The following is a 21,392-nucleotide window of genomic DNA, read 5'->3' on the forward strand; positions in this document are numbered from 1 at the left end:
TTACCCGTTTACCTACAGGCAAACACCATTCGGCATGGGAAACTAGTTTCCCTTGCGTTTTCCTGCTTGGTCCAAGGTCTGCCGCTACCGCGCAGAAAATGGGCCCGCTATCTTAGATGGCAAGGTCCGACAAGGAGCCGTGATTATTGTCGGAGGGGAGCGGATCACGTAGTCCGACAGCGCGCCCGGTGTCGTCGTCGCACCGATGCAGCGGTGGTTAGCCCGCGGGTAGCGTTGTCCAAGGAGGAAATGCCCAGGTAAGCGCCAGCCAGGTGGTTGTCGCCGGCGGCGGGGAGCCGCTGTTGTAATCGCGGGCCATTGTGGCGTCCAGGCAAGCCCGATGGAAGCGCCGAGTTTGCTGCACTGGGTTTCGGACATCGACTACTTCAACTGGCTCGTCTGGCTCTTCACCCCGGTGGCAGTTGAGTGCTCCGACTGCTCGTTAACTGGGGAGACCGCAAAAAACACAGGTAGAGGTAGCGATCGCATGCCCGGAAGGACACGCGAGGTACCTGTTCACCACGCACGCAGGCGGTGTTGTGTTCAGCTTGTTGTGTTGATCAGGCCGCCGATCGGGTCAGCGGCCGAGTGAACGCGACCGCTTGGCACGGTTTCAAGAGATTGCGCGGTTTGTGGGGCACCGTATGGCGTATTATCTGCTCAGATGTCGCGGTGACGCAGGTGGCCTTCCTGCTGCCGACGCTCATCATCGCGCTGCTGTACTTCTCCATCATCTTCCTGCACGTCTACCGGTACCGGCGGCCTCTGCGCGATGCCTACGCCCGCGACTTTTGGGACGGCGCACGCTACACCTTGGCCCTGCTCTGGACGGGCCACGGCCGCGTCTGGCACGGTGAGCGACGCCACGGACACGCGGGCGTTTTGTAGAGCAAGGGGGAAAATAACAACAAAGTAAGAAAACCGCCTGCACACATTTGAAGGCGCGCTGTGCGGTCATTAACATCCCATCAAAGGCAGCATGACTACCGAGTAATTCGATTTACACAAGACCTAATTCCAGATGTCCTTGTCTTACCAGGTGATCTATAAAAAAACTGCATCAGCCATAGCCCATGCGGAGGGTTCACAGTAACTTTAACCAGCCTAATCCTGGATGAACTTGGTCTGTTTTCTTATTTTGTCTCCATGGCAAATAGGCCGTCAATAGGATTCACCCAACGAATTAACAAGCCGCCGCCTGAGCAGGCAGGTGGAGTCTTTGGCCCTGAAGACCCATGCACAGTGCATAATACAGGTGGCCAATAAGTGACGTCTGCCTTGATAGGCGACAACACCAGTCACAGGCACATCTTTGCCGACATCGCCTAGCGTGGATGGCAGCTCAGTGACCCCTGCAGGCTATGAGGTCCGAGGCCTGGAGAACATCCCGGACGAAGGCGGGGCGCTGCTGGTGTACTACCACGGCGCACTGCCCCTGGACTACTACTACCTGGTGGCCAGCTGCCTGCTGCACAAGCGGCGGCTCATACGCGGAGTCGGTGACCGCTTCGTCTTCAGGGTGCCAGGTGAGACCCGTCCACTCAGCAGAGGATTCCACGACTTCAGTGCCCGTGCGTCCAGTAGTGTTGCAAATGGCAGTGGGGCGATGTGCTCTGCCAAGACTAGAATGCATGCCATCTCCGCTGTATGGCCCATCGTCTGTGCAGGCTTCAAGATCCTGACGGACGTGTTCAAGGTGAGCCCTGGCACGGTGCAGAGCTGTGCGCAGGTGATGCGCGAGGGCGACCTGCTAGCCATTGCCCCCGGCGGGGTGCTCGAGGCCCAGTTCGGGGACGAGCGCTACCGGCTGCTCTGGAAGAAGCGGCTTGGCTTCGCCAAGGCTGCCATCGAGGCCCGCGTGCCCGTCGTGCCCGTCTTCACGCAGAACATCCGCGAGGCCTTCCGCTCCGTCGCCTTCGGACGCGGTGACTACACTTACTCCCTCTTTGTGTGCTGCATGCATGCGGACACACCAGGCATAGTTTGAGCTACATCAAAAGAGCAGCAGTTGCAGCTTCCAGTGCTTCTGCCACGAGGAATGTAGTTTCATAATCTTCCATGTTTCAAAAGTGTTTCAGAACAGGGACGTTAACGCAGGGATAATGTTGAGAACATGTGCCAGATTACGGGAAGTTGCATGGCTTGGAAGGAGTCCATTGAAAACGTGGTGCCAACGACTTCACCGTGGCTCGTACTTGAGTGTGAAATTGGTTGCGTGCATCTAAAATTGGGATTCGTGAAGTCAACCTTTGGGCTCATTGCAATGTTATAAAACGTGTTAGACGGCGAGCTTGCGAGACTTGGGAATCGAGCGACTGGCACCTCAGAATTAGGTTGCGCCAACGACTTCACCGTGGCTCGTACTTGAGTGTGAAATTGGTTGCGTGCATCTAAAATTGGGATTCGTGAAGTCAACCTTTGGGCTCATTGCAATGTTATAAAACGTGTCAGACGGCGAGCTTGCGAGACTTGGGAATCGAGCGACTGGCACCTCAGAATTAGGTTGCGGCACCTGCTGCATCGCCGCAACGTATTTGAGCATGTGCACCTGATTGTAGGATGTATATGAATTGAAATTTAATGCCAAAAGCGTGGTGGCTAACATAGCCATGTTGCTTAAATTACGACCGTAATGAACGTGTGCTTTGGGTATTGAAATGATGCAACGACCGGCACCTCGCTTTGCAGCTTTTGCCGTGGCTCTACACTCTTTTGTACAATTAATTTCAGCATTCAAATGGTAACAAAGCTTTCAATTGCAGTGTTTTTCAATGTTATTACATTTTACTGTCTATGCATACAGACTCTATGCAACTTAAGAAGCTTGTGAGACTGTCGTGCAGTTCGTACCTTGAGATTCTCAGCTAAAAACAATTCCTCTAAAGGATATTTCAGTTATGTGTATTCCAAACAGATTCAAACGGGTACTTCCCTCATAGCTGCTATCAAATTTGGCTTTCCAACTCGTAAGGCAACATAATAAATGTCATGAACTGCTCCGAATCGAGGTTCTTCTGTTCCAAATGCGATTTGGGTGGTCTCACCCCTGCGAACCTCTGCTAACCCTTTCCAGCCTGATGTGAAAAAAAAAGTTAGAAAAAACACTAAATTTAACCTTGAACACCCAAGTTGGGCGTACCCCGACAACAGAATGCAAGGAGTAAAGCAAACACTCAGCATAGGAGTGCACCAGTTGCCTTAGCCGGACAGTCCTTCAGAAATGAGGTTTAACACAATTGAAAATTGGGCGACTTTCTGATTTTGTTAAACCTGACGAACCCTGCAAACTTAGAAGCGGTGTCATGTGATGTTCTTAGCGCTTTCAAAGCGTGCAACTGAGTATTAAATTTTACGATGGAACTCGCTTCACAGAATGAAATGACGTTTTTAAGACAACTAACCGTATTTTGCAATACCGGACCAGTTTGCTGGATGTATGCTCCCCGCACTAAGAAACAGCTTTTACCATTCCAGTCATCCCATTTCAAGTTAGTCAAGTGGGGCATAGCATCACTGTGTTTTAGCAATGCCCTTAGGAAAAGCTGTCGCCATTCAACGGAGCAAAGTTTTGGATAACAAGTTCACCGTTTAAAGGCGGCTGGTTTCCCTGATACTGTTTTGAAGGCGGTAGTCGAAACAAAGTTAAACAAAATGAAAAAGAATTGGGTGGGAGGGTATAGGCATGTGCTTTTGAGGACCGTAAGGAAGGGAAGTAATCCCGTACATTTAAAAGATCTCGCACAATATCAATGTGGCCACTAGACATGGGGTAAACGTACACGTAGTGTTTTCGGCACCGCGTAAGCAGGCAAGCCTTCGTCCCAAAATTGAACAGCTCAAACCAAAGAACGTGCACGACAAATGTTATCTGCCACATACCGCTGAAGTGTGATGAAGTGTATATAGGGAAGACGGGACGCTGTCTGAATGTTCGCCTGAAAGAACATGGAACTCTGGTTTTGTCAGGAGGAGGGGCAAACTTGCCCGCCCATTGCAGAGGTTGTGGATGTACCCCCCTCTGACAAAGCAAGTAATTGGCAGGGGAGCCACAAAGCGCAAGAGGGAGCTGACTAACGGTATGAGGCAAAGAAGCCAGATTGAATTGCATCATCAGCTTGTCTTTTTACCTGACCTTGTTTTTCCTTCGAAATTTTATTCATTAAACTGTTGCTTGTCCCAACGTGTGTTGTCCTACTCTCTCCTCGTGTACACATCTTCAAAGCTGGGTTCCACCGTACTGTTCTTCAAAATAGCTAAAACAGGTTTACACCAATGAGAAGAAAATCAAGTAGGGCACTGGATCAAAAGTATTTGTGAAAAGGCTAATCCAGTGCTAATAAAAAAAAATTGTCTGCACTCCAGGGAACAATGGATAACGCAAATGTTCATGACTCCATTGTATGCATTTAAATTTGCACAGCTGTAAGTTCTATCACCATTGCAGCTCCTGTCTTAGACACTTGCTCCACGCACCATCATAAACGGCCGGCACGGGAGTGCATCAATTCAATAAGATCGCATCCAGCACTCCAAATCCAGTTTGCTACTGGAAGCGACCACACGGAGCCTCAAGTGGAACAACACAGTTTATTTACGTGTCCTAAAAATCACAAGAGTGGCAGGCCAGCACAAAATAGCGCGTAAATAATAAAAAAAAAGGATCAGTCCAGCCCCCAAACAGACAAAACCCTCACACACACTGCGGCATTTCTGGCGCAGGCCTGTTCAAAAAGCTCTACGACAAGACGAGGCTTCCGATCGTGCCAATCTACGGAGGATTCCCCGTCAAGATGAGGTGAGTTCCCCCGGGGCCTCTTCAACCGTGCAGGCCACAATTCCCCTTGCCTCCTTCACTGCAGGACCTTCGTGGGGCCGCCCATTCCGTTCGACCCAAACGCTTCCCCTTCGGAACTGGCCCACAAGGTGAGCAGCCTCAACAAACAGAACTTGTGACACTTCAGCAGCCGCGCTCAACGGTGGTGGGGCTGCAGTCACGAGTGTCATTCCTAGGGTGTATGGTAGCATGCAAGTAAAAAGGCATCATGATAACTTGTGCGGCAGGAAATTAAAAATTTTAACAAATAATATCTACACGTAACTGTACACTGCGGAGTATTCAAGCCCACCGCCGCCAGTACTCCGCCGCAATTGTTCCACACTTCGTCCTAAATTTTGCGCGTCTTAAATTAATATGCACGTACGAATTTCCCCGCGGGCACCAGAAACAACCACTGGGGCTGGTGACCAGAGCTTTGTGCAGCCTGCGTAAATTTCATCAACTGCACACGGGGCAGGGAGTGGCCAAAAGAGTGCAGCAGCAGCCAAGCCAGCCCGCTTTCTCTTCCCTGCCGGGGCCGCAATAAATACTGGCTGCGCGCAGGCGGCCACGGCGGTCGAGAGCCTCATCCGGCAGCACCAGGAGATCCCCGGGAGCATTGTGCGGGCCCTGGCACAGCGATTCGACAGAACCTGAGTCGCCGCCCAGGTGGCTGGCTACCGGGCGTTGGGCTTGGTTCGCCGAACGGCCTTGCGGATGCGCCGCTGCTGCTGCGAGGGTCCGCCGCCCGTGCCGGTTGCGCTGAAGGGGTTGTTGTCCATCCTGCACAGCCACCAAGGGACCAAGCGTCATCGGGGCCTGCCGCGGCATCGCAGAGGGCGCCGATCATGCAGACTACGACAACGGCCAGTCTCCCCCGCCCAGTGCCGAATGCAAGAGGGCACAGAAGCAACCGCTGTAAATCCACACCAAGGTTCCCTCACCCAGGTCTGCCGCCCTAGTTGTGGCGGTAACACTGGCACTGGAAGAAAACGTCCAGCACTATAATATGCCCGAGCGCAATCTAAAACCTCCAATAGATGGGCCCAACCAAAATGTCAAAGAAGCAGAGGCTACTTACGAATAAAGATGTTAAACGTGTACATTCTCTAGGAAAAAACAAATGTGGAAGGAACTCGGCAAAACCTCGATGCGTGAATGTGTCATTATGCTAGTTATGCTGGGCATCCCTCCAGGTTTCACATGCGTTGCCTGAAAAGCAATCTACATAGTACCACATATACTGCATGGACCAGAACATACTGTATTTACTTTGCTTTCAGAAAATTCAGCATGAATTCGGGGGGGGATTCATTATGTGGGAAAAAGTTACAACAGATTCTAAAAGTTGAAATGTCAGACAATAAAGATGCTAAGCTAAGCGTTGTCAAAACTTTACCTTTCCGTTAAATACACACATTATGTAACCAATTTTTTTTTTTTTTTTTCACAACAAGCTGGTGGCCCCCTAATCGCCATCGTTCCCCTATTTGCCATCGGAGCTGTCCTCAATGAAATCGCCTGTGGCTTCACATTTGTTGTTGGCACAGAGCGCATCTCTTCCGTGCTATCAAGGCACTTTGAAACTTATTTTCCAGCACCAGAAAACTTCCCTTGTTTGGGCCCACGATACACGTGGCGATCCCTGTTTATCACCCAAACCTCTCTTTTTTTCACCAGTAGCGTAAACGCACTGGGTGAACAGCGAAGTGCCGCCCAGTCACGCGGTTTCCATACGCTTTAACACATGCTCCATCACCTTCAGTTTAAAACCGGCTCTGTAGCTCATGTACTAGCCCATCGTACGGAGCGCACCAGAAGCACAAAAAATGTGGCAACACAGCTGAATAACAAAACCATGGAGCTTAATGGCAAAGCCGTGGAACAGCACAGAGCAGGGAAGGAGTGCGGAGTACGTTTGGTGCTTTTTTTGCACGCCACAGAGCTTTCATGGCGCTATACGCAAGGTTTGTTTTGTGTTTAGCAGGTGGCATTCCGCAAGTGCGCTATTTTTAAATTGCGAGCCACAGCATTAGTGCTTGCGTTGCCTGGTACTGTTGAGATTTTTTTTGTTAGAATGATTTTTTTTAAGCATTTCTGCCCATACTGTGGCATAATATCCAGTTACTGCAATTGTCGACAGCATCAGCAACCGTACCGAGATAAAGACGCACTGAACAGAAAGTACCTTTTTTGTTTGTGCTGCATTTTTTATGCAAGACAACAAGAAAGCTAATTCTCAAGAAAAGGGTTTATGTGCATGTGCGTGTGTGGCAAAGGGAGGGAGGGGAGGGGGGGGGGTGTTCTTCATTACACGAGTGGGTTTACTGCGCGGGTAAATATGGTATGTAAATTTATTTTTCTAAATAACAAAAATTTCTATTAAAGTTGCCTCTCTTCTTGAATGGCAGTCATTAGCAGAATGTAACTTTTTTTAGTCTTACAACCATGAGACGTGCACGCTAAAGTTTAGAGAATAAGGTGGCGGACCTCATTCAGAAGTTTTGTGCAAGATCACCTGGTCACACTCGAGGCCACCCACTGAAAAGCGGTTGAGTGCGTGTATGCCAAGGACTGTGAAGAGAACTTAAAAATTCTAGGTCGTGGGTGCGCCACCGTACAAAGTGCAACAAGGGCTTTGCCCTTCGGTAAGTTTCGAAAGCTCCGATGAGCGACTTGACGAGGACCGGAAATAAATGCAAACCCTGTTTTACAAGAGGCCTCAATTGTGTACAAGAATAAAATGTACACACACAACATGCCTACAAACATACTGAGTGGCGCAAATACACAACACACAAGAAAGAAGACACGGACAGGCGCTACACTTCCAACCAGAAGTGTAGCGGTTGGAAGTGTAGCTCCTGTCTGTGTCTTCTTTTTTTGTGTATTGTGTATTTGCGCCACTCAGTATGTTTGTAGACCTCAACCAACACGCCCAGCAGCACGTTCTCTTGACACAACATGCCGTTCCATTAGGCACTGAAAGCTGACATGCACAACGGGGCCCACTCCAAAAGGCAACCAGAAACTGCCCATGCCAGTCGTAACAGCATGGGATCGGCCTTGCCCCAAATTTGGGCACACGGGAAAGCAGAGAAAAGGGGGAGGGGGTGTCAAGGCAGCACTTACATGATTGGGAAGGGGGGCTGCTGCGATGGTGCGCTGAACCCCATGGTGTTTGGCTGAGGGAAGGCGAAACCCTCCGAGGCCGGCTGCTGCGGCTGCTGCTGTTGCAAGGTACCGGCTGGCTGGCTGGGCTGCAAAAGCAGTGCGAGTTTGACGCTGGATTCCATTTGTCAGTATGGAGCTCCGTGGATGCAGAATTTGTGCCCAATTTCTGATCCCACTGGCTCCGTGGCAGATCGCTCCACTTTGCTCCGGTGAGAACTGCCAAATTCTGCCAAAAGCGGCAGCATTTCACCCGCGAGCCCAGTCGTGCTGTTGCTCAACATAAAATTTCCTCGACCTTGGGTGGATTAAATGCACTCGAGACTGGCCACTGAAATTCCCATGTACGACACACCCAAGCATGGAATACCACATCACATAGGCAGAAGTTGGTGATCCACTGATGACGCCCTTGGCTGAGGAGCAAAGTGCAACATGACCGTAGGCATGTCATCACATTTTTTTTTTTTCGAAATTTTTATTGTTACTACTTTGTAACAAGCACACCACTGGACTTAACAAGAAAATTAAATGAGCTAATGGCTCCAGCACATGTGCTGTTAAGAGATCTTTTGGAACCCAAGGAGTAAATGCAGTGCAGCAAAGAAGCACAAACATTCGGGCGGGTGGTCACCAACTTACCTGGGCACCAAAACGAAAGACGCTGCTCGAGGTGGGGCCAGTGCTGCCAAACTGGAACGTCGCTGGCGGTGCAGTTGTCTGGGGCCGGAACACAAATGACGACTGGCCAGGCGCAGCAGGCACTGACGGCGCGAATCCAGAGCCAAAGCCTGAGTGGGGACCAAAATCACTGTTGGTAGACGAAACCATAGCCCTTCAATGCCTTTCTGGTCTCAATACTCTCGCCGCAGTTTCATCCAGGGATAAAAGCTGCCGCTAGGATCGCTGCTGTTGGCGCAGGGGCATTCCGTGCCTGCACCACCCGCGTGCACGGTGCTTGGTTGAAGCTACTGTGCTGGTTCATGGCAATTGTTTATTGCACATCAAACCGTCAATGTTCTGCTACCACCAATATTTAGCCTCACATTCCCTGCCGTGGCGGCCGCTTTCTGATGGAGGCGAAAAGCAAAAACGCCCCTGTGTACGAGATTTCAGTGCACGTATAAAGATCACCAGGTGGTCAAAATTAATCCGGAGCCCTCCAATACGGCGTGCCTCATCACCTGTGTTGCGTCTGCGCATTAACCCCTACAATAAATCAATTTACCCTCACATATGATGTGGTTTTTCTATCTGCGTGTGAAAACGTTTCTTTCGCTTACTTTTGCAAGACATCAAGACTCGATAGAGCCAGTCGAGCTGACACAGCAATAATAAACGTACGTGCTTTTGCAGTTCTATCTTGTGCAGGAGAACATACGATCGCACTTTATTTAAAGGACCCCTGCGACACTTTTCTTTGAAGTACTTTTCAAGATCCGTGCAGTTTTAAATTTAGAAATAAAAGCCAGCTGAAGGTTGCTCTCTCGCGAAAACGGGGGGACTGCTGTTCGCTTTCCCACTCTCACTGACAATGTCGAATCGCGCGACCAATGCCGACGGCGAAAAATGCGACGTCCCAGAAGTTTTGAGGCCACCGTGGCTTGACCTGAAGAATTGATTTTGACAGTTCTCGACTGCGTCGTTTCTACGTTTACACTCAAGTGGACGACCCGGAGACAGCACTGATCTGCACGAGCCACTGCCAAAACGCCAAGATGTCTTAACAACCTATCCGATTTTGAGCTCGCTCTGCTGGAACGCCGCTGCAATATGAATGTGGTGCCGGACAGTGGCGCACCAACAAAAGAGCTATGCTGCACTTCACCTGACGACGACAAGCGGCCGGTAAAAAGTCCACAGGCTCATGGGTACATCGTCTGCTCCCGCCACTTCCGGTTCGAGATCTCTCCTGCCCTACAGCGTGCCAGCGGCTTTCACACGTGTGCGCGCGTGTAGCTCACTCACCACAGAGTGTTTACCATTCAGAGAAGGCCCTATTAGGATTAATCATTGTTATTCATTGAATGCGCGATGCATGAGCGGTTTTTTTTCTTCGGTGGAAACAGACAAACAAGCCCTCACGCGCGTGAAAGTTGCCGGTGTACAAGAGGCCAGGAGAGCTCTCGAACCGGAAGTGGCAAGTTCCTGCGGGAGCAGACTACCCACAAGCCTTTGTGCTTCTCACCGGTCACCTATTCTGGGTGCTCCAACTCGCCCCCCGCTGCCCAAGGACCCGCCTCAACTAAATATCGGCAGATACGCGAATAAGTTGCATTGTTGTAGGCTTTCTCATGTGGTGTGGCGAGCTGCTCGCGGCAGAGCGTCGTCGTCGTCGTCATGCGCCATGTGCAAGAAGTGTGAAGGTTAACACGCACAAGCGCGTGAACAAGAGAAATAGTTTGTGCCCTCCGTCAGCACATTTATTCAGTTATTTTCTGTTCCAAGTTTAGTGTAACTTCGTTGTGGTGGTTATTTCAAAATTACAAGGGAAAACAAGTTGCTGTTAGGGCTCGGTAGGTAAACACAATGGTATATAGACAAAATATTTCAAAGTGAACCAATTGTGAGTCGTCAGCACTTTGTCGTCATAGCCCCCCGCCTCAGGTGTGAGGTAGCAAGTGGTGCGATTGCCTGTATCTTTGAAATTAAAATTTGAATAACTCTTTTACTTATTTCTTTGCGCCCTAATTAAGCGCCAAAAAAAGTACCAGCAAAAGCATTGCAGGAATCCTTTAAAGCACATATTATTTACTAGGGCTTGTGACACTGCTGTAGCCTCAGATATGGAAACTTGAAAATTAGAGCCTCACAACAAGACCTGTGGCAGTACCAACCGTGCTAGTTATATAAAATTCAACCGTCTACGCCACCAGTGTTTGCGCCACTGCAGCACAGAAAACAAAATCTACAGTTTTCCTGTGTTTCCAGTTTATCAAAGTTAACTTCAGTCCTGCGCCTATCACATAGAGCTTTGGCAAGAAGTAGGAACGATGAAGCTTTCGTCACGTGTATTGCGCAAATGCAGGCTGATCCCTAGAAATTAATTCAGCGTAACTTCGGGATCGCAGCAACCTTGTGTTAATTTCTATGCTTGTAACTACTCTACGTAGGCACTGCACGCGCAGAAGTCCATCTCCTAATGCTGTGTAGCCACTCAAGGGCACGTGGGAAGCTCTATTTCTAAATGCATTGCGTTCTCAGAAATGGCTCACTTTCTGGGGCAGATCCTACCAGCACTTCGATTTTGCATGCTTCATATTAACAGGGTGTGTTGCTATGACCAACTACACTTGTACGGTGTAGTGTAATGAAGACAGTAGTGGGGACACTTGATCAACACAAATAAACCGTGTTTTCACGCCCCTAAGCCAAAAAAAAAAAAAAAAAAGCACGTATTTATGAGCATATTGCTGCTGCACTGTCGATTTATTCAGCAGACCACTTAACAGGGGTCAAAATACCCCAAATGTCGTCAAGTTGGGGAGACATTTCGAACAGCCTAGGAACGGCATTGGGCCCCAGCTTTGGCTTCTCACATTGTAAAGGCAGAGCGTCTCCTTTTATAACAAAATCATCGCTCCAAACAAAGTGAGTGGTGTCAAAATGCTTTTCCCACACACAGACGTGTTTAGAGTTATAGGAAAAGCCGCCGGCTTCCTGTCGTGGTATTGCACGCCTACACTGCTCCTGCTGATCGGCGTCACTCAGTGTACAAAACAACGAGAACTTTTCACTCACACCTCTGCAGCCGGAGCAACATCCCATTACACAGCAAGTCTTTGGCATTTTTGCCAACTGTTTCCGCATATATGATAAAAAACGTCACATATTCAAATTATTTGAAATTACGAAAACAAGCTGCCGATGCCGCCTAATCCATGGGAACCTAGCTTCCTCGATGCAGCACGCAAGTCTCGTGTGGTCCCCGGAGTGCTTGGAGGGCTGCCACGCAGCAGCTGTATCAACATATGAACCTCTCCCATACAATTACAGTGGAGTTTCACAACCAAAAAAGCATGGAAGGACTCTGACGAATCTTAGCGTAAATGGGGTCCAAAATTGACAGCATGCTCAAGATGTACTAGGCGTCCATTCAACTATGAGGATGACACAAATGCTGCTCAGGCTGCAAAAGATCACTGCCAAGCTTGGTAATGAAATTACAAATAATCCTGCACAATAACCGCTGGACAAAATGCAGCACGACCACTTCGTGTTGGAACGCTTTTCGGTAACTTGGGCTGCTTGCGAAACGTTTTCTCAATTCTGGACCGTTCAAATTCAACGTTCCAACACAGTGGTTTTGCGTGCCAAAGCAACATCTCGTTTATGGGCCGTGCCGTAGTGGGGTATGAATTAGTTTAGATAAAATGATATTTCAAATATTTCTGGCTTAACACGCCAAAGCTACACCAGGGCTATGAGGCATGCCGTAGTGGTGGGCTGCGGATTAATTCTGGCCACTAGGGGATCTTTAACGTGCACCGAAATCTCAACACGTGGGTGTTTTCGCTTTTCACCTCGATCAGAAAAGCAGTCACTGCAGCCAAGATCGCGCCCGTGTCCTTGGGCTCCGCAGCACAGTGCCTCAGCTACGGAGCCACTGCAGCATAATTACCGTATTTACTTGATTCCAAGAACTCGATGTCCAAGTGAAAGGGGTGCTTAGATTCGAAAAACTTAAGTTACCAAGTTACCCCCCCCCCCCCCCCCCAACCTCCACTTTTTTCGCAGTTGTATCTTGACGAGACAGGCGCAAGGAATGATGTTTCATTTGACCAATATTCAACCGAAAAACAGGTACAGACAGTGATACCCAGTCACCTTCACTACCATCGGAGTCCGTTGTGCCGCTTTGGCCGCCGCTCTCGGAATGCCCCGCAAGTCGTCTTTTGTCCCGTAATTTGAGAACGTTATAAATGACTTGGCCACAGTGTAAACTACGGCCTGCTTCCATGCATCTGAAATCCACCTTGCGACAGTTGCTTAGAAAAGGGGGTGCTTACATTCGCATGCTAATTTTTTTCCCCAAATTTTTGCCTGAAAGTAGGGGAGGGTGCTTAGAATCGAGTAAATACGGTACTATAGTTCACCTCGGCAGCTTCAAGATGTGCGTAAAATTTCGCACACGCAGGCCTCTTGGTTTTTCTCCTTATGAGGGGGAAAACGAAAAAACGGCATAGCCCACAAATTTTATCTAATCACCTATACCATGATGGCCGACCACAAATATGTCGCGTCAATTTCAACCATAGCATACCTGCCAACCTGGTGACATAGAAATTCGTAACATCTGCGGACTGGGAGAAGTGTTGGGCAGCACACTTTAATTTTTAAGTCTAAAATGATTCACGCTTTCTTCACGCGTTCTCATGTTTTCATAAGCATACATGAAAACCGTCAGTGTTGAAGAGTAATGAGCAGCAACTTTCTTTGGGAAGGGCAGCAAATTCGGATATCTACGATTTCCAGAACACTTGGTAGTGCTTTCGCGGCTTCGAGCCCGCATTTGCACTGCGAAGCAACTACCGCAGTCGTACCATGCACAGGACGCGGCAGTCACAAAAAGAGCGCCACGAACACGGAAGTCGTAACCGGCCCGTGAACAACATGCTATAAGCAGGCTTGCCGAGGTAGCAGCAAGTTCACCCCGCTGCGTAGCCCACCCCGAGAAGACGACAGAAATCGCAGCTCCGCAGATGGTGATAACAAGACTACGTATTGCTTTCTCGTGGTGGCGCAGGTTCCACAGTGTCGTTTAAATCGATGGTCCCAGTTTTTTCGAAAATTCGTAAAATTTCAGGCAGGATTCGTAAAATCGTAAGACGCGTCAAAATTCGTACATTTTGCGGAAAATTCGGAAGAGTTGGCAGGTATGCCATAGTCACTCTTCACTTATCCGGTCACTGCAAGCCATTTATTTTCTTTCACCCTTGCAAGGTTAAAAATCAAGTTGCCTAACACCATTTGCCGTTTTTTTTAGCTTGCTATAAAATCTAGCTGTTTAGTCTGCACCCAACCCTATCGTTAGAACATGAAGCCCGGCTTTCAGGTTCAAGCTTAGGCCAACAACTAAGGTAAAAAAATCATAACTGTAAACATCGTCTTGACGAATGCCTTAACCCAAAGATACGACCTTTAGTCGGCAGCCGACACTCTGCATGAACTGGGACCAATTTCTTTCACTCAACCACTCAGTGCCACACGCACACACGCTTGGAAGAAACAGCTCACCAGCCACCGTCGAGGTCACAGTGGGCTTCAGGGTGGGCATGGTGAACGCAGTGGTGGCAGCCCCAAACAGGGGCTGCGTCGGCTGGGGTGGCTCTGGTTGCTTGGCCTGCAGCGTGCCGAATGGGGTCAAGGAGGCCGTGGCAGCTCCACCATTGGGTGTGGGGTAAGCGGGTGGCGGCTGCTGGCCACCAAACATGAAGGAACTGGGCGTACTGGCGACGCTCTCCGTTTTGGCGCCAAACACAAAGGGCGAGGAAAAGGCCGGCTTGGGCGCTTCGCTCGATGGCATGCTGGCTGGCATGGCGGGCGCCGGCAGAAGGCCCGCAAGCGTTTTGTTGCCGGCGTCTTGGCCACTGGCCAGCGGGGCGACTGCGCAAGGCTCCGCAGCAGCAGCGGCTGCCGTGTTGCCAGGCTTGTCGGCCATGCCAAACGTAAAAGGCGCTGGGGCTGCCACTGCAGTGCTCGTCGCAGCGGGACTACCAAAGGTGAACAGCGGCGACTTGGCGGCTGTGTCGGCACCTGGGCCGAACTTTGACGGCTCCGTCGTGGCAGCGCCAAACTGGAAAGCCTTGGCCGGTTCGTCCGAAGCTGCACCAAACTTGAAGGCCTTGGCCGGCTGTGGTTCCTCGGAAGAGCCAAAGGAGAAGGGCTGCTTGGCTGGCTCTTGCAAACCGGAGCCAAACTTGAAACCCGTGGTCGCCTGCTGAGGAGTTGAGCCAAATGCAAACGGCTTCGCAGGCTCCTTCGCCTCAGACCCAAACTTGAACCCCGCGTCTCCCGTTGTGGGCCCAAGTTGGGCTGCCTTTGCGGGCTCAACTTGGCTGGAGCCAAACTTGAAGGCCGGGGCGGTGGCCTCTGCAGCAGCAGCGCTTGTCTGCGGTGACTTGGCCTCAGCTGCGCCCCCCAATTTGAAGCCCGTGGCTGGCTGATCGGCAGGGGAGCCAAAGCTGAACTTGGGCGGCTCTTCCGCAGTGGCGCCCCGCTTGATTCCTTTGGCCGGCTCTGCGAGTGCAGAGCCAAACTGGACCGTCTTGGCCGGATCTTCTGTGGCAGCGCCAAAAGCGGGCACTTTTGGCGGCTCTGCAGCGGCCCCAAGCTTGAATAATGCCTTGGCGGACTCTTCAGTGGTGGGAACAAACTTGAGTGTCTTTGACGCACCCTTGAATGGCTTCGAGACATCGTCGGCCCCAGTGCCGAATACAGGCGCTTTAGCCGGATCTCGTGTTGCCGCAACGGGCTCTGCAGGCTTGATGGGCACACCGGCAGTTATGCCAAACTTGAAGGGTGTCTTTGCTGGGGCTTCCGCGGTCGCGCTAGGCTCGGCAGGCTTTGCTGGCCCATCGAGGGTGCTGATGCCAAACTTGATCGGCTTGGCAGCCCCATCACCGGTTTGAAAGGGTGCCCCACCGAAACCAGTGGGCTTGGCTGGGGCCAGCGTGAAGCTGAAGGCAGCAGCTGCTGCAGCGGCTGCACGCAGGGGGGGCACAAAAGAAAAGGAGGAGGAAATTAGCCCCGGAGGGGCGCAGCTAGTCCCACAAGCAAACAAGGGCGAATGCAAAGCGGGCCAACAGAGACAGCGAAGTGTAATTACTTGCAATAACTATTTTAAGTTTATCAACACTTTCCTGCTAACATTTAAGTTTGGGATGGAAACAGGGTGTTAGATAGGGCCTTCAGCAAGTGAAGATGCTGGAGTATAGCTGCTGCACGAGGTGTTTTGATCAAAGATGTTCACGCTGATTCAAGATGCTATATCAAAAAAAATCCTGAACGTATTGATAAGTTCCACAACCCCCCTGAGTCCCCGGGACATTACTTTGGCCAAGCATGGGGGTGTCCAACTGAAAACAGCCCCAGGGCAACCATGCCAGCAGGACATGTCCATTAGAGCCAAGAGATGAAAATCTGGCAGCAGCCTGAGCACGTCAACTGTATCAGGAGACTGTCCCCCCTTTGCACACTGCCCCACTTATTTATTGCTTTCCCCTTCTGCTGCCACCTCCTCTGAACTTTACTGCCCCCCTTTCTATTCTCTCGCATCTCCCTGTTTTCACCCCCTCTGGACCAGCTTTCATCAATGTGTATCTCTCTCTCCTGTGCCCACCCATCAAAGGACCCCGTAGATAAGGGCCGGGTGCTTACCAGCCGCCGAGGAAGCAGCGAGGCCGTTGGCCGGAGACGGCCGGGGGGTCTCGCAGGCACAGCAGCGCTGGGCCCCCGGCTGGTTCCTCACCAGGCAGGTGTCGCACTCCCACAGGGCCGCCTGGGATGCCGCAACGGCCGCCAGCGGGGGCAGCGCAGCGGGGGCCGCAGGGGCGGGGGGAGGGGGAGCCGTGGCTGGTGGGGCCGCCGTGCCCGGCTTGGGCTCCTCGCACGCCTGGCAGCGGACGGCCGAGCTCGGGTTGCTCAGCATGCACGTGGAGCACGACCAGCTGCCCGCAGGCGGCTTGAAGCGCTCCCACAAATCGCCGGAGCCTGCTCGCACAAAACAGCAACAGTGCAGGTGCTTCACGACAAAAAATATCTCACCCCAATCTTCTACGTACAGTAGAACCACACTCTTAACAGCACAATCTCTACAGTGCCTGGTGAGAACTAGAACAGCCCAATCTTTCACATGCTGCCATTGTCACACGTTAGGTTAGGTTAGGTTAGGTATAGCTTTATTGATGTCTGCAAATCGGCGGCTTTTACACACTGCGACGCGGGCCTGGCATCGACGTAGGGTTAGCTGCTACTCTGCACAGCGCCAGCGGATCCCATTGCCGGATCGCCAGGTCTGTGTTTTTCGAGCGCACCCCGGGCTTGCTGGACAGCCCAAAGTTGAACGTCCTTGTCGCTACTGTGCACTGCTTCTTGGAGTTTTGGCAGATAAATCCTTGACTTCGCTTCGTCTGGAAACCAGACGCAGTCCCAGAAGATGTGCCACTGGCCTGCCAGACCCACTTCACACACTTTGCAAACACCACTCAAATAGACCTGGATGTAACGTGTGCAGCACTGCCGGTGCAGCTGCCGTAGTTATGCACGTGGCTTTTGTGTGCCGACACACAGGCAGCCAATGCTACTCAGGTTTGAAGCCCACTCTTTCCAAGTGTTCAAGCTCATTCCCTAGTTTCTACAGCCACTCTATCAGCTAACAGCTAGCCCTTGCAGATGAACTGATCACCCAGCACAGGCATTTCAGACAACTGACGGCGCCATGTGAAAACCTGCAAACCAGTTGGCCAGCACCAACTGAAAGCGGATTCCCAGTGCCCACCAAGTGAGCCACCACTCGAACCCCCGTGGAATCGCATCACCACCACCAGTTGCAGCTCCAGGTATAACTCACAGCCAACTCATGCACTGGCCACACCTTCCAGGTACTGAGGAATTGCCAGTAGCATCTTCACTCGGCACATCCTCTCAGCATTAGCAGCTGCAATCACTTCTTCATTTTCATACTCGTGGCTACAAAAGCCCAAAGTGAGGCTGTTAAGAGATTAGGCCAGATGCAGCCCTGCTTCCATGGCTCTAGCCAGGCCACTCCTGCTGCTCCCGTCCACGTTCATCGCAGCCCTGCACAGTGCATGCATAGAGAGCTTGTTGCAAATGACAGGGAGGCACACCTTTTGTGGTGCCATCCTTGGTGCTGTCCGTTGTCTTTGAAGCCTCGACCTTCTTCTCAGCATCTTCAGCCTTCTTGTGCACGCTAGCAGTGCTGCTGGTCATCCCTGGGGAAGCCGCTGTGGCTGGAGGCACAACCTTGGCACTGCTGGCAGCGTCCTGCATCTTTGGAGTTCCCTGGGGGGCTGCAAGGAAGGGCAATTTATGTGGCAGCTGTGGTCAGCAAAGGGGACACCTACAGGGAAGCCATCTTACAGCTTGCTTAGACAACACGCATACATTGCGTTCACACGGGCTGCCATGCAATACTGTCGGCAGGTCAGGCTCGAATTCTGATGTGCTACCTCCTTCGTCAACAGGACTCGGTTTGCTGAAATTAAAAACTTGAGAGTTGTCTCGCAGGTTTTCATATGAGGAGATGCAGATTGAAAAATCGCCATTTGTTTGGAATTTATCAACTTCTTAGTTTCACTTGCTTTATCATCTTTGAATATCGCCCTCTGAAGAAAAAATGAACATAGTACAAATAATAAGTAAAAAAAAAAAACATCTCTGAACATGTATGAAATTTGACCGAATACAGAAACTGTGCATTCATCCACGCATCAGCCATCTTTGAGAGGCTCCGTTGCAAGGCAGCATTGCTGGCTGCCTTTGCGGCCACTTGTGGAAGGTAGCCATACCATGCACTAAGGTGCTGTCTCCTCACCCCTTTATTACAAAATATTTAAAAGGGGTCCTGAGAGAGTCGTATAATTCTCCATCAAAATATTTTTTATGACCACTAGAATGCCAACACGTGCTTGAGAAATTGCTTACATGTCACAGGAACTCAGACAGGCCCTTTGGGCCCATTGCCTGCCCAAAAGAATGTCCCTCCACTCTCATACTGCAAGCAAGAGGCACGTTAGTATCCTTCGGAAGTTTTCAGTTTGCAGTTACACATTCATGGCACCACTCCACTTTCGATACTTGTGCAACTGAAAAACTCCGATTGGGAGCCTTACAGTGGGAACTATTATCAACAGCCCCCTTATTTACTTTTGTCACTGGAAGGATTCTGGACAGACAGCGTACAGTCGACAGCAAATCCACGTCCCCTTTTCATGGACTGGCCAGCTAGAAAGCTCAGCAATGAGGCTATTTGTAACGACGTCAAGCACTGGGTGGCGCTCCTCACCTGCCATGGATGCCTTGTCCTTCCCCATCTGGCCCTCCTCTTCGTCATACGGTCCCCAGGGCTCCGAAAACGTGAACGCCTGCACAGACATCCACACACATTGCAGCAGGTGCCACCACGGGGTTGAAGTTTTTAGCAACGTTGCAAATGCATTTTCAAAAGCCTATGCACACATTCACTCTCTCTCTCTCTCTCTCACACACACACACACACACACACACACACACACACACACACACACACACACACACACACACACACACACACACACACAAAAAGTCATGAAAAAGGCAAGGTTCTGCGCACTAGCTGTTCTGAAATACAGTCCAGCCCACTTAGACCAAGACTGATCATCATGCTGAATTTGTCCATCATATCTGCAGCTCACAAGAGGAAGCTCCATAGTAAGGCCTTTTAAAAAGTAGGTGTATGCGAACATTCGAAACCTTCAAATATCAAAGCAAATAATACAGTAATAAATACTCAATTGGGTTAAAAACTTGCCTTACAACAAAATTAAATTTTATTACCATTATTCGCAAGATAGTGGAATATTTTATTACAGTCCATACACACGCTAAAGTAACACCATGTGAAGATCCTTAACTAATGACAAAAATAATGTTGAACTGTCTTCTGAGCCCTCCTACGAACCAGCATCACGTGTTTTACCTAAACACTCTAGGTGGTGCCTCCGTTCAAGGTGGTCACATTTCCAAGATGGCCGCCACTTTTCCCATAGGCAAAAATAGTTTTTATTCTTTTTCTGAATAAGCAAAGTGGTGCCATCACCGTTCTTGTTGTCAATCAAAATAGACCACAAAATTCAACCTTTTGAAAGAATTTCGCACGTAAGAAAAGCTCAGGAAAAGGTTTTAAGGATGCTCATTTACTGTAGCAACGCCCTGTAGATCTCAAAATGTTTCTACCTACCTTTTCCAACACTCACAAATTTCCCATGATGGGCAACATGTTGCCTGAATCGTGGGCTTGACGAATTCCTCGACTTCTTGCTTGGTAGACAGAAGACAAGTCTTGAAGTAGACATTCGAATGGTTCGTGCTGCCCTGTTTGTACCTTCTTGAAGTACTTGCCAGACAGTGCAGAGCACACGAATGCTAGCTTGAGAGTTAGTTTCTGCCAAGTCCCACATTTTCAGATGGGTAACAAAAGTGTCACGCTGGTCTGTCTTGCTGCTGGCAACACCGGGCTGGTCTCTTCCCAAAGGCCCTCTTCTTGCCAACAGTGCTGCACACTGATGCTTGAGCGCCTCAGATCACCAAAGGCCAACAATAGGCACATTGCATCAGCTGTCAACAAGGACTGGTGAACTCGTGGCCGCCCACAAACACTTGCAAAGTAGTTAGAACGGTGGTTTGGGCATAATTTCAGTATGCAAAGTAGTCACGAATGGGGGTCCAATTACCTCCCAAGGAAGCAGACATCTTCAAAAATGGAACTCCACAAAACAGAAATGTGCGCATCAAACTTTTCCTCCGAGTCTTTCGCTCAGTGAGGGGCTGGAGATTTCACAAGCGTGCATCCAAGAAATGCTGAGCGCTTGCCCTTCTAAGGGCTGTTCATTCAGATGTCAATCTGCATTAATTAATACCCCGAATACGGCGATGGGCCAGAGAGAGAGGGGGGGCGGGGGGCTGCGGATGTCTTTCCCAATGCCATGCGCCCTATTCCGAAGCATTAGGAGAGTCAGCCTCTTTTCTTGCTCGCCCGGCAATCAACTGATTCATCAATATTTATCGGTAACAGTAGCGAGAGAGTACTTTGGTTGGACATCCCCGCACAGCGAGTGATGCAGCCCGTGGCCACTTTAAACTCATTTCCAGCACCAAACGACCCAAAACAGTCGTCGAGCCCATGTGGGAACTTGCCTCCGAACGATGCCCCCGAGAGTGCGTGTGAGGGAAGACAGATGCCAAAGTTGGCAGATGACAGGTTTGGCAGATGCCAAATAGCAAGTCTTACCTGGTCTGCCTTGGGGGGCAAGTGTGAGAGAGTGCTGGCCTCGCCAATGGGCTCTGGCTTGCTGAAGCTGAATTGGGGGGGAGAAGTGGGGGTGCTGCCAGCAGAGCTGGTGCTGGCGCCAGCCAACGACGATGCCGGCTCCTGAGGCTTGAGGCAGAAGGAGAACGAGGGCAGGCTCTTCATGGGCGGCAGGGATACTGCAGGCGGCAGTTCCGTTTCTGGCTCAGCTGGCGGGCCGCCCACCTGATATGCACCGGGAAGCCCTCTCAGAAAGAACTCTACGGGGCAAGGCACAGCAAGGCCCCGCTTGAGCTGGCCACACAAGAGGCACACTGGAGAGCTCCCCAAAGGGCCAGTCAAAGTGGATCGCTCTGCAAAGCTGGCCCCGCACGGCCA

General features: G+C 50.6%; 2 protein-coding genes across 3 annotated transcripts in view; one reads left to right on the forward strand and one right to left on the reverse strand.

Moving 5' to 3' along the window:
* Positions 1-12: 12 nt before the first annotated feature.
* Positions 13-5,919, forward strand: LOC144159425 (DGAT1/2-independent enzyme synthesizing storage lipids). The gene is made up of 8 exons (XM_077690905.1): positions 13-257; positions 332-421; positions 682-853; positions 1,359-1,526; positions 1,668-1,925; positions 4,720-4,795; positions 4,860-4,923; positions 5,381-5,919. The coding sequence occupies exons 2-8, from the start codon at positions 341-343 to the stop codon at positions 5,471-5,473; spliced, it is 912 nt and encodes a 303-aa protein (XP_077547031.1). The 5' UTR covers positions 13-257; positions 332-340; the 3' UTR covers positions 5,474-5,919.
* The window catches only part of LOC144159420 (uncharacterized), a 35,441-nt gene continuing 18,622 nt past the window's right edge, over positions 4,574-21,392 (reverse strand). For both annotated transcript variants that reach the window (XM_077690898.1, XM_077690897.1), the window contains 8 exons: positions 20,997-21,239; positions 19,014-19,092; positions 17,836-18,018; positions 16,367-16,699; positions 14,225-15,691; positions 8,630-8,778; positions 7,949-8,076; positions 4,574-5,599 (listed from right to left, as the gene is read on the reverse strand). In XM_077690898.1, coding sequence (XP_077547024.1) covers positions 5,494-5,599; positions 7,949-8,076; positions 8,630-8,778; positions 14,225-15,691; positions 16,367-16,699; positions 17,836-18,018; positions 19,014-19,092; positions 20,997-21,239 — 2,688 coding nt within the window. In that variant the 3' untranslated portion in view covers positions 4,574-5,493. The remainder of the gene's footprint in view (positions 5,600-7,948; positions 8,077-8,629; positions 8,779-14,224; positions 15,692-16,366; positions 16,700-17,835; positions 18,019-19,013; positions 19,093-20,996; positions 21,240-21,392) is intronic.

Source organism: Haemaphysalis longicornis, unplaced genomic scaffold (assembly GCF_048455015.1).
Source record: "Haemaphysalis longicornis isolate Haplotype H1 unplaced genomic scaffold, Haemaphysalis longicornis Haplotype H1 scaffold_10, whole genome shotgun sequence".
NCBI lineage: Eukaryota > Metazoa > Arthropoda > Arachnida > Ixodida > Ixodidae > Haemaphysalis > Haemaphysalis longicornis.